The sequence below is a fragment of the Pan troglodytes genome, chromosome 18 (assembly GCF_028858775.2).
Source record: "Pan troglodytes isolate AG18354 chromosome 18, NHGRI_mPanTro3-v2.0_pri, whole genome shotgun sequence".
Classification (NCBI taxonomy): domain Eukaryota; kingdom Metazoa; phylum Chordata; class Mammalia; order Primates; family Hominidae; genus Pan; species Pan troglodytes.
In genome coordinates this window covers 27,431,801-27,445,608 of record NC_072416.2, presented here as the reverse complement: position 1 = coordinate 27,445,608, position 13,808 = coordinate 27,431,801, and the positions used below count along the sequence as shown (strand labels likewise).

Here is a 13,808-nt window from a genome sequence, read left to right as displayed (position 1 = left end):
ACTGCACTCCAGCCTGGGCGACAGAGTGACACTGTCTTAAAACAGAATAAAACTTTTTGAAAAAGCACCTGGCATGTAGAGAACCCTTAACACACCAATGTCGTTACTCTCCCTCCCGTTGGACCATGTAAATACCTATTCACGCAAAGTTCCGCCAGGGCTGAAGACCTGGTCTCTGTCAAGGTCCATATGGGTTCCAGTTCTGGCTTTTGTTCCGAGACACCCCTCTGCACATTTGAAATCAAAGGGTCAGCAGGAAAAGATCTGAACTTTGGAGAAGAGGAAAAACCAATTAAGTCCCAATGCATGGAAACAATGCCTTAGCCAAACGTTAAGACGGTTTGCTCAGTGCAACCTCAATTTGTCATCCCCCCAACTTTTTGAGACTGGGTCTCACTATATTGCCCAGGCTGGCCTCGAACTCCTGAGCTCAAGTGATCCTCCCGCCTCGGCCTCCCAAAGTGCTAGGATGACAGGCATGAGGCCACCATGCTTGGCCATCCCTCAGTCTTGATGCAAATACTCCCCCTTCATCTCAGTCCCTACCTTCATGCCGTTCAACCTGAATTTGATCCTCTGGGTCAAGGACCCCACTCTGACCTTGGCGTCATTCCCCAGTTCATCCACCTGCACAAGCCAACAGCGTGGCACTACCACAGTCTCCTGTCCTCAGGTGTCAATAGGTGACAGCTCAGCTATTATTCCTTGCAATATTTATTCAGCCACTATCATCGATCTGAGAAGGTGGATTATAAAGACTAGTGAGAGCCTATTCAGCATGTGGTGGCCTAGCACAGTTCCTTGAAATGATGGAAGGAGCTAATTACTCTTGACTGGGGAAGGAAGTCCAGGGCAAGCTGCCCTCCAGTGTTTGAGGGTGGAAAGCATAGCACCACGGAGAAGTTGAGGTTCATTAGAGCTGGGAACACACCCAGGGGAGCAGAGCAAGGAGGGATATTTGAAAATGTGTAAATGCCTGAGGCCAGGCGCAGTGGCTCACGCCTGTAATCCCAGCACTTTGGGAGGCTGAGATGGGCAGATCGCTTGAGCTTTGGAGTTTGAGACCAGCCTGAGCAACACAGTGAAACCCCGTTTCTATTAAAAATACAAAACTTAGCCGGATTCGGTGGTAGGTGCCTGTAATCTCAGCTACTTGAGAGGCTGAGGGACGAGAATCGTTTGAACCTGGGAGGCAGAGGTGACAGTGAACCAAGATCCAGAGTGAAACCCTGTCGAAAGAAAAAAAAAAAAAGAAAGAAAGAAAAAGAAAGAAAAAAGAGGAAGAAAGTAGAAAGAGAAAAGGAAAAAAGAAAACAAAGAAAAAACGTGTTAAGTGCCTGTGTTAAAAAGTTTACCCTGACTCTCGGTGGCTCTGCGTGACTAGAAAGCCCCGAGCCATGGGCCCAGCATGGTCAGCTGCAGGTCTGTGCCGGACAAAGGGCAGCATCCAGGCACCGGCAGTCGGGATTAAGACCGAGAAGTAAGGGTGGCTTAGGGAATAGAGCTGTATTTATTTAAGGACTAGGCAAGGATCCAAACCACTTTAAAAAATTTTAAATCAAACACTTTATTTCCACATAACAAGCGCAAAAAACTCCCAAACACTTTTAACAATACAATTAACGCAGTTATGAATTATATACTACTCAAAGCCCCAAGGTCAGAAGGTCAATCAGCTTAACGCTCCAAACATTTCCAGACATGGTTTTTCAAAGCTACCTTTGGTTTTTGGAAAAACCAGTATGGAAGTCAATATACATTGAACGCACTGAATAACATTTGCTTATAGTAAGGTGTCCGACAACATTAGCTTACACCTGGCAAGTTGGAGCATGATCTGAAGTCATACACTGAAATCCATACACAGGTTTCGCCCCCGAGCTCCTGCAGGGAGAAGCGAGGGCCGTGAAGGGGGAAGAAAAGGCCAGTCCGGGTGTGGCGTTTCTCGCTTTGTAACAGAGGTATGAGAGTTTAACACTAGTACACTGTCAAGTCATTAAGCTTCATGTTCCACATGGTTTCTTGCTGAGGCTTGAGATGGGCACAAATGGTGGGGAAGATGAAGTCACAGAAGAGTTTTGAGCAACAAGATCCCAAAGATGCTCAGAGAGGGTGGGAAGGAGCAAGCTACAGTTTCCCATTGTTCTCACATTATTTCAGGGTGAAATTGTGATGAGTTCAGATAAAATGTTCAAATATTTGCTTAAATTTTTAATCGGTTGCTCTATGAGAACCCTCATACATAGCAACTTTGAAACTTTCATTATAAAAAAGAGCCTACAAATAAATTCACAAAAAGGAGACAATTAATGTTGAGCAGCCAAAAAGTCATGGTTTATTATATCTGAAGAAATTTCATAATTCAAACACAACCAAACTGTACATTTTACAATCACATTCTATTTGTAAACAGTTAAAAGCCACTGACTTCTTTTGCATCTTAGGACACAAACAGTTAGAATCAAGGCAATGATATGATGGCAAATTCTGTACTGTTAAAATTTTTACCCTTGTTTAGTCTCTCTTCTTTGACTAAGCAAGCATTATAATACCATTTGTGGGCAAAAAAAGGGGGAGGAAAGAAAGTTTAAAATGGTGTAACTCGTTAGTTTGCAACAACATTTAAAATTTTCTTTATACAACAAACAACTCTGTAAGCCCAATACCTTGGTTACAGTATGCATAGTTACTGATTTCGGCTTTAAGGTACAACAGTTAAACATTAACACAGTCACGAGAGAGCAGAAACATATGGAGCCACTTGATGGGATTACAAAAAATTATTACCTATTGATTATTAGCAAACCATCATCACTCACTAATAAAAAGACAGCATCTGAAAGCAGAATGTCAAACTCCAGCTTTAAGCGTTTTTTTCTTTTTTCTTTTTTTTTGGCAGAGAAAATTCTTTAACAGAGCAATATGTAGTATCAGTGCTAAAAGTTGGGGTTTTTCTTTTTTTCCTATAAGAAACTACAAGGAATTTTTTTTTTTCTTTTTTTTTTTTTTAAACTGGGGAACTGGTTTTCCTGAGAACCATGCTCTTTGATTTGGGACAGGAATAGAAAAACAAAAGAACATGGCCAAATGCTGCTCCTTTTTCCCAGAGATAGAAAGCATCTTTTAAATCATCCTCCATTTTTTTTTTGTCTTTTACATTTTTTTTAAATGATGGAAGAGTAAACATTTTTTTTTCTCAAAAAACAAACAAAAAAATCTGTAAACAAGAAGGTTCAAAGTGAGAACCTCCAAAACAAAATGGAAAGCCTATTCAAAGTGCAGGGCCCGTCCTGGGTGGCAGGTGGGCTGCAAGTCACAGCTGTGGCCACAGTTTTTCAAACTGCAGAGCGAAATTCTTTAGTTTTACAACATGAAAAAACTGGTGCAACACTTTCATTAATAATCCTAAGTCAGCATCCTAACTTGATCTTTTAAACTCCACGATACCACAATAAGGTAGGCAACATCAAGGCATAGTAGAGAGCGCACGCCTCCTAAGAACACCCTTGAGTAAACATTGACACTGGGACAGCTGCCCCCCATACTGCCGATGAGACGGAGAGAACATCATTCAGTGCAAAGGGAAAAGCTCATACGTTATCAGCCCAAAAAATGGTTTTGCAAGAGAGAAAAAAAGGGGCGGGGGGGTGGGGGGAGGAATAGAAGGAAAAAAAAAAAAAAAGAATCCAAAGGCTAAACATGATGAATAGACACAAGCGAGCTCATTCTCTACGGTTTAGCATGTATGGCGCTATTTGGGAGTGTAAATAGAGTAGATACCTTTTCACATTATAATATTGGCCTGCATGATTCAAGTATTCAAACTGATATGTTTTGGGGAAAACAAAGTGGAAAATGTGCAGAGAATAGCTGTTCCCACAGGCGGCCCCTGGCTGCAGGCGGCAAGCCCCACTTAGTGCTCCTTTCCCTCGCGTCTGAGGTCCCGGTCGGTGAGTCTGCATCTACACTGTTACATGGACTCTCCACCCCCACCCAGGTGGTCAACAGAAAGAAAAGCGTTAATGGGAGATGGGCTGCTAATTCCTCGGGGGTCGCTGCTGCTTGGGGGACCCCACAGGCTTGTGGAATAATGCGGGGTCCCCCAGAGTGAAGTGCCGTGAAGGTCTCCACAGTTAGTTCCCGACAGCCCAGCACCATTCCAGTGATTGAGATCGGTCCGGCTGGAGAATGAGTGGGAACAGTCGAGGGAGCCCAGCCGGCTCTGGCTGGACCCGAGAGACTGCCAGCCGGGAGAAGGGGTCAGAGACTGGCTTTGTGCAAAGAAACGACTGATCTCCTCTTCACTGGCAAACTCAGCAAGAATAGTAGTGTTCCCCAGTACACACCTAGAGGAGAGAGGCACCGCGGACACGTGAGGACAGCGCGCCAGGAGGGCTTCATTCACTCACAAGTGAGGGTGCAACTTGTCTCTGCTAGAAAAGCCACAGAAGGCACAGAGGGAGAGACTACACCACATAACCTGCGTGCCCTCCCTTCACCAGAGCGTGCACCCACAGCTCTCCAGGGCCTGGTGCCTTGCCCAGAGCGAACTTCCTCTGTCTCCCATGGGCAACGTAAGGGACTTTCTAGGGCCATCTGGCCAGGTCTGATTCCCCACTTAGGAATGCCGACCTTGGAATCAGGGCACTACTGCAGCCAGCAGGAGCCACCCACGCAGGACCCTGTGCACTGCCCCGGGTCAGGCTGTGCTCTCACACTCCTTCCCCTAGACTCTTCCAACTGGGAGCCCAACAGCCAACTTACATGTGCAGAGACTTTTGTGCCTTCACTACCTCTTCTTTTGAACTGTAGCGGACCAGAGCATTTCCGTGAGGGAGGTTCAGGTGGAATGTGATCAGCGGGCCGTGCTGCATGCACAGAGTGCGCAGAGTTGAGCCATCGATCTAGGAAACAGTGTGGAAACTGCCAGTGAGAGGCGTCACCGCGGGCCCTCCAGGAGGCTGTTTCAGGCTGCACTGCTGCCCCTCCTCTCTTTCCTGAGGCTCTGTGCTCCTGGCACCACTCTTCACTGACACTCTGACGTTGCTCTGACAGGGTGCAGAGCCATCTTCCCCACCTCCACTGCTCCCAGAGCCATACCGCTCTGGCCTCTAGACTCCTGGACACTCCCCAGATCCCCACTGTGGCTCCATGTCTTCTCTGTTCCCTGCCCTGAGGACAGCATCCATCAAGGTTCTGTTCCCTGGGGGAGGAGGGAGGTGGGAGCTCAACACCCAGCCTCCAGAGGAGGGTGCAGGCCAGGGGCTAAGAAAATGCTCTCACCTCAGGGGCAGACCAGGATTTCTCCATGTGCCAACAAGGACCACCTGTGTCAAATTCATCTGCAGGCCCTCATACAAATGCAGAGTCCCAGCCCCTAGCCCAGATCTACTGACTCAATCTCTGGGTGAGGCCTGGGAATCTGTATGTTTGGTTGGTTCCCAGGCACATTACAGCGTGAACCACCAGATTCGACCACAGCCTGCCTGAGGTCTACAGACCACTCCTCTGCTGTTTCCTCTGCTGGGCTTCACTACCACCTAGCAGCCCTTGTCTCACATCCAGACCCGAACCTCTGTTCCCATGCTCCCTGGCGTAGCCACATAAACCAGCGTATCTGGTATCCTTACCTGAGGTGTAAGGTTTTTTAGAACAAGCCAATTTGTTATTCTCCCTGAGCTGCTCTCACCCCAGCTGGAACCTAAACAAGGAAAAAAAGGACAAGTCAGTTTTCCAGGACTGAAAGAGCCCAACTACAGTTACTTAGCAGATTACCTGGCCTCTTGACTTCCTTCACTTCCTTGCACTTCTACATGGGAGGCTTTCTCCCTAGGCCCAGAATTTGAGCTCGCCCTAGCCATGGCCAGGCATTAACTCCTATGGCAGGGGGCTCTGCCTCTGGCGACAGTGAGCTCAGAATGGCTCCCAGTTCACCACACAGGAGGGCAGTGAGCCACAAAAGGCTGCATCTTTTTGAGATCTTCTCATTGATAGGAGCTAAAATAATCTCAAACGGTACCATCTGGGGAAGACTTCAGTAATGTCTGATCACTCTGCGTGTGTGTCCTTCAGGGCATGAAGCTTTAAGGGGATTCCAGAGCTTGCGATCGCACAGATGCTCCTTGTTTTCCCCGGGGTTACTGCAGGGGCTCCCCATCTGGCCTTCCTGCTGGACCCCTGTGGCATCCACCCTTCCCCTGGGAGTACAGCCCTCATCCCTGACCCCATCTACAACCCAAGGCACCTCACAAACACTTCAGGTGCTGGGAAAGACCATTCCATGACACAGCTCAGGCCTATCCACCTCTCACGGAATCCTCCTCCACTCCCTGCAATCCTCTCATCACTCCAACGGGAGCCTTTGTGCTTTCTCCGGTGTCTGGGCCTTGGCAGAGGCTGCCCCTCGGTTCGCTTGGCTTACTCCTACAGGTTTCCTAATTCCACTCAACTGCACCAAGCCTCCCTGGGGTGGGTTCCTGGGCCACTTTCACTAGCGCCCCTCGCTGTGTGCTGCCAGTCTCTTAGCTGGCATCCAGACAGATGTCTGCGGCCTCCAAAAACCACTCACACCAAACCAAAAACCACTCACACCACACCAATTATGTTAACTTGCATTCAGCAGCTTGGCACGTACTTTAGTGTTCTTTTCCTATAACTAACCCGCACTCAAAGGAAAAGCTGCAAGGTTTCCTACAGCCAATCACCTGTCTAAATATCAGAAATTACATATTTAATCAGAAAATATTAATGAGGTTTTATTACTCATTTTCAGCTTGAAGATGGGAATGTTTGGTAGTTTGCAGGCAAGGTAGAGTGAAGGATAAGACTGTATTTACTGGGGAAACTGCTAGGCTCATCTGGGGCTGTGTGTGTATATGTATGGTGTGGAGACAGCACAGGCAGGAAATGATGCCAGTACAAATCCAATGTTAGTCATTATAGAATGAGGAAAGGCAGAGGAACCAGACTGCCGGGGCCTTCTGGCTTATGCCTGTTGCCCATGTATGATTAATCAACAGCACTCTCTTTCACTCTCAAATGTCCCCATTTAATACAGGCCAAGCTACCCCCCTAGTCTTCAAGGCCCAGATGGCCTGCTCCCATGTTCCCCAGACTTGCCCAATACTGCCTTCTGCTCCATGTGATGTGGTTTAAGCCTGCCATGAGCAGGAAGTTCCTACACATTTTAAGATGTAGTCTTCAGGAACTTCTGAGACAATGGAGCTTCCTAATGCATTAATGTTATTGCAGCCTGTTGTGTGCCTTTGGGTGGATCATTTGTTTACCGAAGTTCTCATTCCCCCTGATGGAGGTGAGGCAATAGTTTACCGTTCAGGTCTCTGTTAAACTTGACTGTTAGTACTGGTTAGCGTTTAGCAAATAAACCACAGAAACCCACCTTACGACTGCATCTTACCTGGGGTATATCTGGCGTCAGAATTTCCCCATCCTCCACCTATACGAAGGGGAGAATTATCCCACGTAGACAAGGGTGGCTTCTGACCAGTCAGTCCCGGAGGTGGGCGGGACGGAGCAGTGATGTTTTTAGGTGGCAAAGGGACCTTCCACAGCTCATGAGCCAGAGAGGTGTTTGTAACTGAACCAGGAGACCATGTCAATTTGGAATCACTATTTCTGGCTACTCAAAGGGGGAAAAAATGGAGAGGGGAGGAATAATGTTTAAGAAAGGAGGAAATTTAAATAATGACATCCATTCTCCCACAAAAAGCAAATCTAACAAACAAAAGAAACTTTAAAACCCCAAATCAACTAAATTGCCAAAAAAGAAAATCAGTCCAAAGGAAACTGCTTTCCATCCCTCCAAACACTCAAGCCCTTGATCTGTTACTAACAGCTGTAAGACCTATGAAATTCTTAGGCCAGTGTCCAAAACTGTACTCGAACTGAAATGGAAAACAATCTGAATTGCTCTAAAATAGCAATTGTGAAATTCTTAATAACCGTAATTGAGTCACTCAAGAAAGTCAGGCCATTTAAGTGAATTTTAGAACTTTGTTGTTTACTCAAGGAAAAAAGGACTGCAAAAGAGCCCCAACTCAGGAGCTGCCAAAGGAGATCTTCACGGGGTGCCTGCCTCTCTGTGCTGAGCATTGGCTGCTGGGCACCTGGCATGTGCTGTCTGTGGTCCTGACACAGTCTACTGAAGACAGAGTGGGTAAGTAATTTGCTTATGGGTCTAATGCAGAGCCAGGATTCAAAACTAAGCCTGTATGGCAAAACAAAAAACAAAAAACAAAAAAACAAAAAAAAAAAAAAGAAAGAAAGAAAAAGGGAGGGAAGAAGAAAGGAAAGGAAGGACAGACAGAGAGAGAAAGAAGGAAAGGAAGGAAGGAAGAAAAAGACAGCAGGCCCAGTTCCTGACACACACTGCCTCGCAGCAATGGAGACATGAGTGGGTATGCAGGGACCAGGTACACAGTAAACCACATCAACTATCATGCTAAAAGGATGAGGGGACAGCAAGGAGTGGAACAATTCCTGTCTTCCATCACTATCAACTCTCTTTCTTACTTCACTTACAAAGTGTGTGTGCATTAGGTCAGTGCTACTCAGGGTATGGCCAGGAGACCACCACAACACAGTTTCATACTAATCTGCTGCAGGACGAGTCCAGAAATTCAGAGTGCGCCTATGTAGACAGACAGCAACCTGACATTCCTGTAACTCTCAAGTGTGCCATCATTTTCCTAGCAATTCAGAATTCATGTTTACCGTATTTTACAAAAGTATCAGTCTATGAGGATTGGCATTTTTTTTTTTTTAAAGATCCTCCGCTGCAGATAGTCTGAGAACTAGTTTGGATTAAATTACATTTAATTACAGAGCTGCTGTGGCTCTGAGATGAGATGAGAGCTGTTCAGTGAAAAATGATTTTAGTAGATGACTGCTGGGTACAGTAAGTTTAAAAAGGAGTAAGGGATGTTAAAAATAATTTCCCAGGCTCACAAACAGAATCTCCTAATTCCCTGAGAAGACTGGACGAAAGAAGAGGGCATTAAAACAACAGCCGCGGCTCTGGCTGTGACCAACCCTCCCTTCCCGAGCGAAGGCGAGGCCCACCTGAAGTGCTTTGTGCTGTACTGCTGAGGGGAACGTTGTAGTTGGAGGCACGAATGGATGACCAGGCACTAGTTGAAGGCAGCGTGGTGTTCAAGGATGAGGATGACCCTGTGTGGGGGAAGAGTCCAATCAGCCACCAGAGCAAGGGACGTGGAGGTTCAGAAAAAGCAAAAGCTTCCAGAGAAATCAAAGCTAACAGTATGCCACAAGAAAAGAAACAGGTCCACTCAGGGTAAGATGGTGCCCGAGACATCTTCCTTCTTGCCTTCAAAAGAGCATGCTGAGCGAGCTCGCCAATTGTCTCTGCCTTGGCTCAGCACAGGCATTTTCCCTCTGATTTTGTCCTCACTGGCTGTGAGGATGCGCTCTAGCAATGGGGTCCAGCCACCAAGACAGCACTTGGCTCTGCTTCCCAGCACTGGGTCTAAAAGGAGGTTCGAGTCTTGGTGCTAACTCGCCCCTGAGCTCCAGTGATTTCTTACTGGCTATCCTGCTCTCTAAGGCACCTGGTCACAGACACTACTAGTGAACAGGCCCTTCAGCCTTCTCCATTACGCAATATATTCAGGCTCCCAAACCTGGTGTGGCTTCCCATTTGCCGGCCCTTCAGTCTTCTCCATTACGCGATATATTCAGGCTCCCAAACCTGGTGTAGCTTTCCATTTTCAAAACCCCATCGACCACTACTCTAGTTGAGCTCTAGACCCGACCACCATCTGGATTACTACACCAGTTCCCTGGCTTGTCTCCCAACCCAATCCACTCTGCTCACCACAGCCAGATTACCCCATCTTAAAGATTCTTCCACTCAAAGCCTTCAATGTTCTATTTCCTTTAACATCAAATTCAAACTCTACTGACTTTCAGAGCCATCGGATTCTTCCACTAACTCCCACGCCGTGAGAATTTATGCTTGGCTTAGTGTCCCCACAGGAGGCAGAGCTGTCTGTGAAACCCAGCCATTTCACAATGCTAAGGACTCTTCTCTGCTGGTGCAGACACTTGTTACCTCTGTAAATTACAAGTCTAACGCAACATGGTGGCTGCTTCACATGTGCTTTATAAACTGTTTAAAGGTATAGATGGTATTTTAAAAAGACAGAAAATAGTTTTTAATATTTAAAAAATTAATTTCATTAACACTCTTCTGGTACAAAATCATGGATGAAACACATCTAAATGCCTTGAGGTGAAAAGTAACCCCGTGGCAAGTAATCGGATTTTATTTGCTAACCAATTAAAAAGCACATCTGGACTGCAGGGATCGTTAAATTGGTCTTATTCTTACTCTCTGAAAGACAGCCTAATTCGCTCTTCCAGATGAAAGTCCTTCAATATTCAGAGTATATAAGCATATACAATAATATAACGTCTTTTACAAGAAACACCCATTTTTTAAATTACCATAATCTTGTAACTCAGTATAAAGTTAGTAACAACCTTCATTTGCTGTTTTTTCATTCCTTTAATACAACTGCTGGAAAGCAAACGTTTGCTCGTCCTTTATGTTAACTTATTAAATTAATATATATATTTGCCATACTAAGGGATGATAAAATCCTCAGCATTTAAAAAGTAGCCAAATTAAAGAGCCACCTATGGGAACAGAGAGAATTCTGTCTGCCATTCTTCTTCTTCGTTTTCTTTCTTTTTTAAAGAGACAGGGTCCCACAACTATGTTGCCCAGGCTTGCCTCAAGCTCCTGGGCTCAAGTGATCCCAGAGTACCCTGGGCTCAGTCGCCCAGAGTAGCTGGGTACTACATGAGCCATTCTTAAACTGTGTTAAGTGTCACTCAGAAATTGATTTGCACCCCCTACGTACCACTGTTCCTGTCCCTGAGGTGGTCAACTTCCCGCACAGTATTAATTGAAAGATTGTTTATGACACTGCCAGGAGTGACGTAAGGGTCAGTTTCAGGGTCAATGTTTGGATAACCTTTCCATGGCTCACCAGGACGAAATTCTGGAAACGGAAATTTAAAATTAGTTCAAAGCTTAATCATCATTTTAAAATCCATTAATAAATATCCAAAACCTTTATTCCTGAATCCTATGCAACTCTCAAATACTTTCCAATTTACACTAACACTCTAAGAGGATGGTTCAGTTAATACAATTAGTATTATAGAAGCTATTCTTTATAAATTACTTGCAAGTTTTTACAACTGAAATCATCTCACTGAATGTGAATATACACCCCCCCACACACACGTAATATATACACATACGTACTTGTGTGTGTGTTAAAAAATCATATATATGTATGTATGTTTGAGACAGGGTCTTTCTCTATCACCCAGGTTGGAGTGTAGTGGTGCAATCACAGCTCACTGCAGCTTTGAACTCCTGGACTCAAGTGATCTCCCACCTCAGCCTCCCAAAGTGCTGGGATTACAGGCATAAGCCACTGTGCCTGGCTGTGATTCATGTATTTTTTTTTTTTTTTTTTTTTGAGACAGAGTCTCGCTCTGTTGCCCAGGCTGGAGTGCAGTGGCATGATCTTGGCTCACTGCGAGCTCCGCCTCCTGTGTTCACGCCACTCTCCTGCCTCAGCCTCCCGAGTAGCTGGGACTACGGGCACACACCGCCATACCCGGCTAATTTCTTTTTGCATTTTTAGTAGAGTTGGGGTTTCACCGTGTTAGCTAGGATGGTCTCGATCTCCTGGGACCTCGTTACCTGCCCACCTCAGCCTCCCAAAGTGCTAGGATTACAGGCATGAGCCACCGTACCCGCCAGATTCATGTTTATTTTTAAACAGTAACATTTAAAAGTGCTTTAAGCTTTAAGACAAATCACAAAGCTACTGCAACTCAGGTAGGAGAAAGCAGGCCATAGAAGCACTTCTGGTAACTCCTATGTATGAATGAAAATACTGCAAGTTACTCCCTGACACAACTTACGAGAAACAGCGAATTAAAGTTTTTGTTGTTGTTGTCTTGCTCTGTGGCCCAGGCTGGAGTGCAGTGGCGCAATTTCGGCTCACTGCAAGCTCTGCCTCCCAGGTTCACGCCATTCTCCTGCCTCAGCCTCCTGTAGCTGGGACTACAGGCGCCCGCCACCACGCCTGGCTAATTTTTTGTAGTTTTAGTAGAGACGGGGTTTCACTGTGTTAGCCAGCATGGTCTCGATCTCCTGACCTCGTGATCCGCCCGCCTCGGCCTCCCAAAGTGCTGGGATTACTGGTATGTGCCACTGCCCCCAGCCTAAAGTTTTTAATATAATTCTTCATGCTGGTCAATGGGACTCACTTCTACCTCTGCTGCTTGAGCATAAAGGCATAGGTAACAGGCTGACACACTCACTTGCCCAAGACTTCATGCTTAACTTTTCCTCAATCACTTCTGCATTCCTTCTCATCCGCACACGTCAGTCTAAGCACGCCGATCTGGGCTACATCAGTAGTAAGTCCAGATGTAACAAAACCTTAATGGAAACACAGTCTCATGAAAGAAAGTGTTAGAAAAAATTTTACCTGGTGGCCAATTAACACTGCTAGAGCCGTTAGGCGATTTGGCACGTGGCCAGCCATCTCCTATTGAACCTGGAGGACTGGCTGGTGAAGTACTGCTGTTCATAAAGTCATAGGGAACAAATGGAGACTCTTCCAGCCTGAAACCACTTGAAATAGCACCTAACAAGGGAAGAATAATAGAGAAATGTGAGCAAAATACACACAGATTTATTTCTTATAGCTTTTCAAATGTAGCATGAACACTTTCCATTAGATCTGTGGGCTCTAGGCTGTGTTCTCTAGAGTAACTCTTTTATATTGAGATTCTAACATCGCATTTGAAGAATGTCTGAAAATGACAACTGTGAATTTCATTTTAAGTTTATGAGATGCATAAACATCATTAAGTGACCAGAATATGAGTACAAACTTATTTCCAAATCATTAAAACACTTGTATGGTGGAGGGCTATGATAGCTCAGGGGTTCTTTTCAGGCAATAAAAATGTTTAAAAATGGATTGTGGTGATGGCTACACAACATCATGAATATACTAAAAGACACTGAATTATAAGTAAATTATATCTCAATAAACTGTTAAAAAAGAAAGGATGGGGCCAGGCATGGTGGCTCATGCCTGTAATCCCAGCACTTTGGGAGGCTGAGGCAGGCAGATCACGAGGTCAAGAGATCGAGACCAACCTGGCCAACATGGTGAAACCCTGTCTCTACTAAAAATACAAAAATTAGCTGGGCATGGTGGCACGCACCTGTAGTCCCAGCTACAGCTACTTGGGAGGCTGAGGCAGGAGAATCGCTTGAACCCGGGAGGCAGAGGTTGCAGTGAGCTGAGATCATGCCACTGCACTCTAGCCTGGAAAGAGGGCAAGACTCCGTCTCCAAAAAAAAAAAAAGAAGAAAAGAAAAGAAAAGAATGACACCGGAAGGAGTAAATTTGGAAGGGAAAACCAAGTCTCCTCCATTCATGTTGAATTTGAGGTGGATGCAAATAGAACCTCGCTCGCAACTCCAGCCGGCTCCCACTATGAACATCTATAACACACAGCCGGGCCCTGCATGCCACTCCAGCCCCACTCTTTCCTCTGGCTTCAAGTCACAGTGTGCCAGCATCCACATGGGTAACTCAGGGATGATGGAGCTGGTCCCTGACAGGGCCTCACACCTCTCGCTGATGGGCACTGACCTATCCCTGACTCAGTGTGTCTCCACTGCTTCCATTTCCCCTCTGGCTCTGGCATCCTCAATCTTGTCA

The 13,808-nt window shown here is 45.8% G+C and overlaps 1 protein-coding gene across 38 annotated transcripts in view; it reads right to left on the bottom strand.

Moving 5' to 3' along the window:
* Window positions 1-1,542: 1,542 nt before the first annotated feature.
* The window catches only part of TNRC6A (trinucleotide repeat containing adaptor 6A), a 217,814-nt gene continuing 205,548 nt past the window's right edge, over window positions 1,543-13,808 (bottom strand). For 37 of the 38 annotated variants that reach the window (XM_016929651.3, XM_016929647.4, XM_016929644.4 and 34 more), the window contains 7 exons: window positions 12,558-12,716; window positions 10,905-11,045; window positions 9,082-9,189; window positions 7,418-7,639; window positions 5,631-5,701; window positions 4,765-4,904; window positions 1,543-4,346 (listed from right to left, as the gene is read on the bottom strand). In XM_016929651.3, coding sequence (XP_016785140.2) covers window positions 3,971-4,346; window positions 4,765-4,904; window positions 5,631-5,701; window positions 7,418-7,639; window positions 9,082-9,189; window positions 10,905-11,045; window positions 12,558-12,716 — 1,217 coding nt within the window. In that variant the 3' untranslated portion in view covers window positions 1,543-3,970. Of the gene's footprint in view, window positions 4,347-4,764; window positions 4,905-5,630; window positions 5,702-7,417; window positions 7,640-9,081; window positions 9,190-10,904; window positions 11,046-12,387; window positions 12,717-13,808 lie in introns of those variants that run through there. The other variant, XR_001710268.4, reaches the window with a different exon arrangement.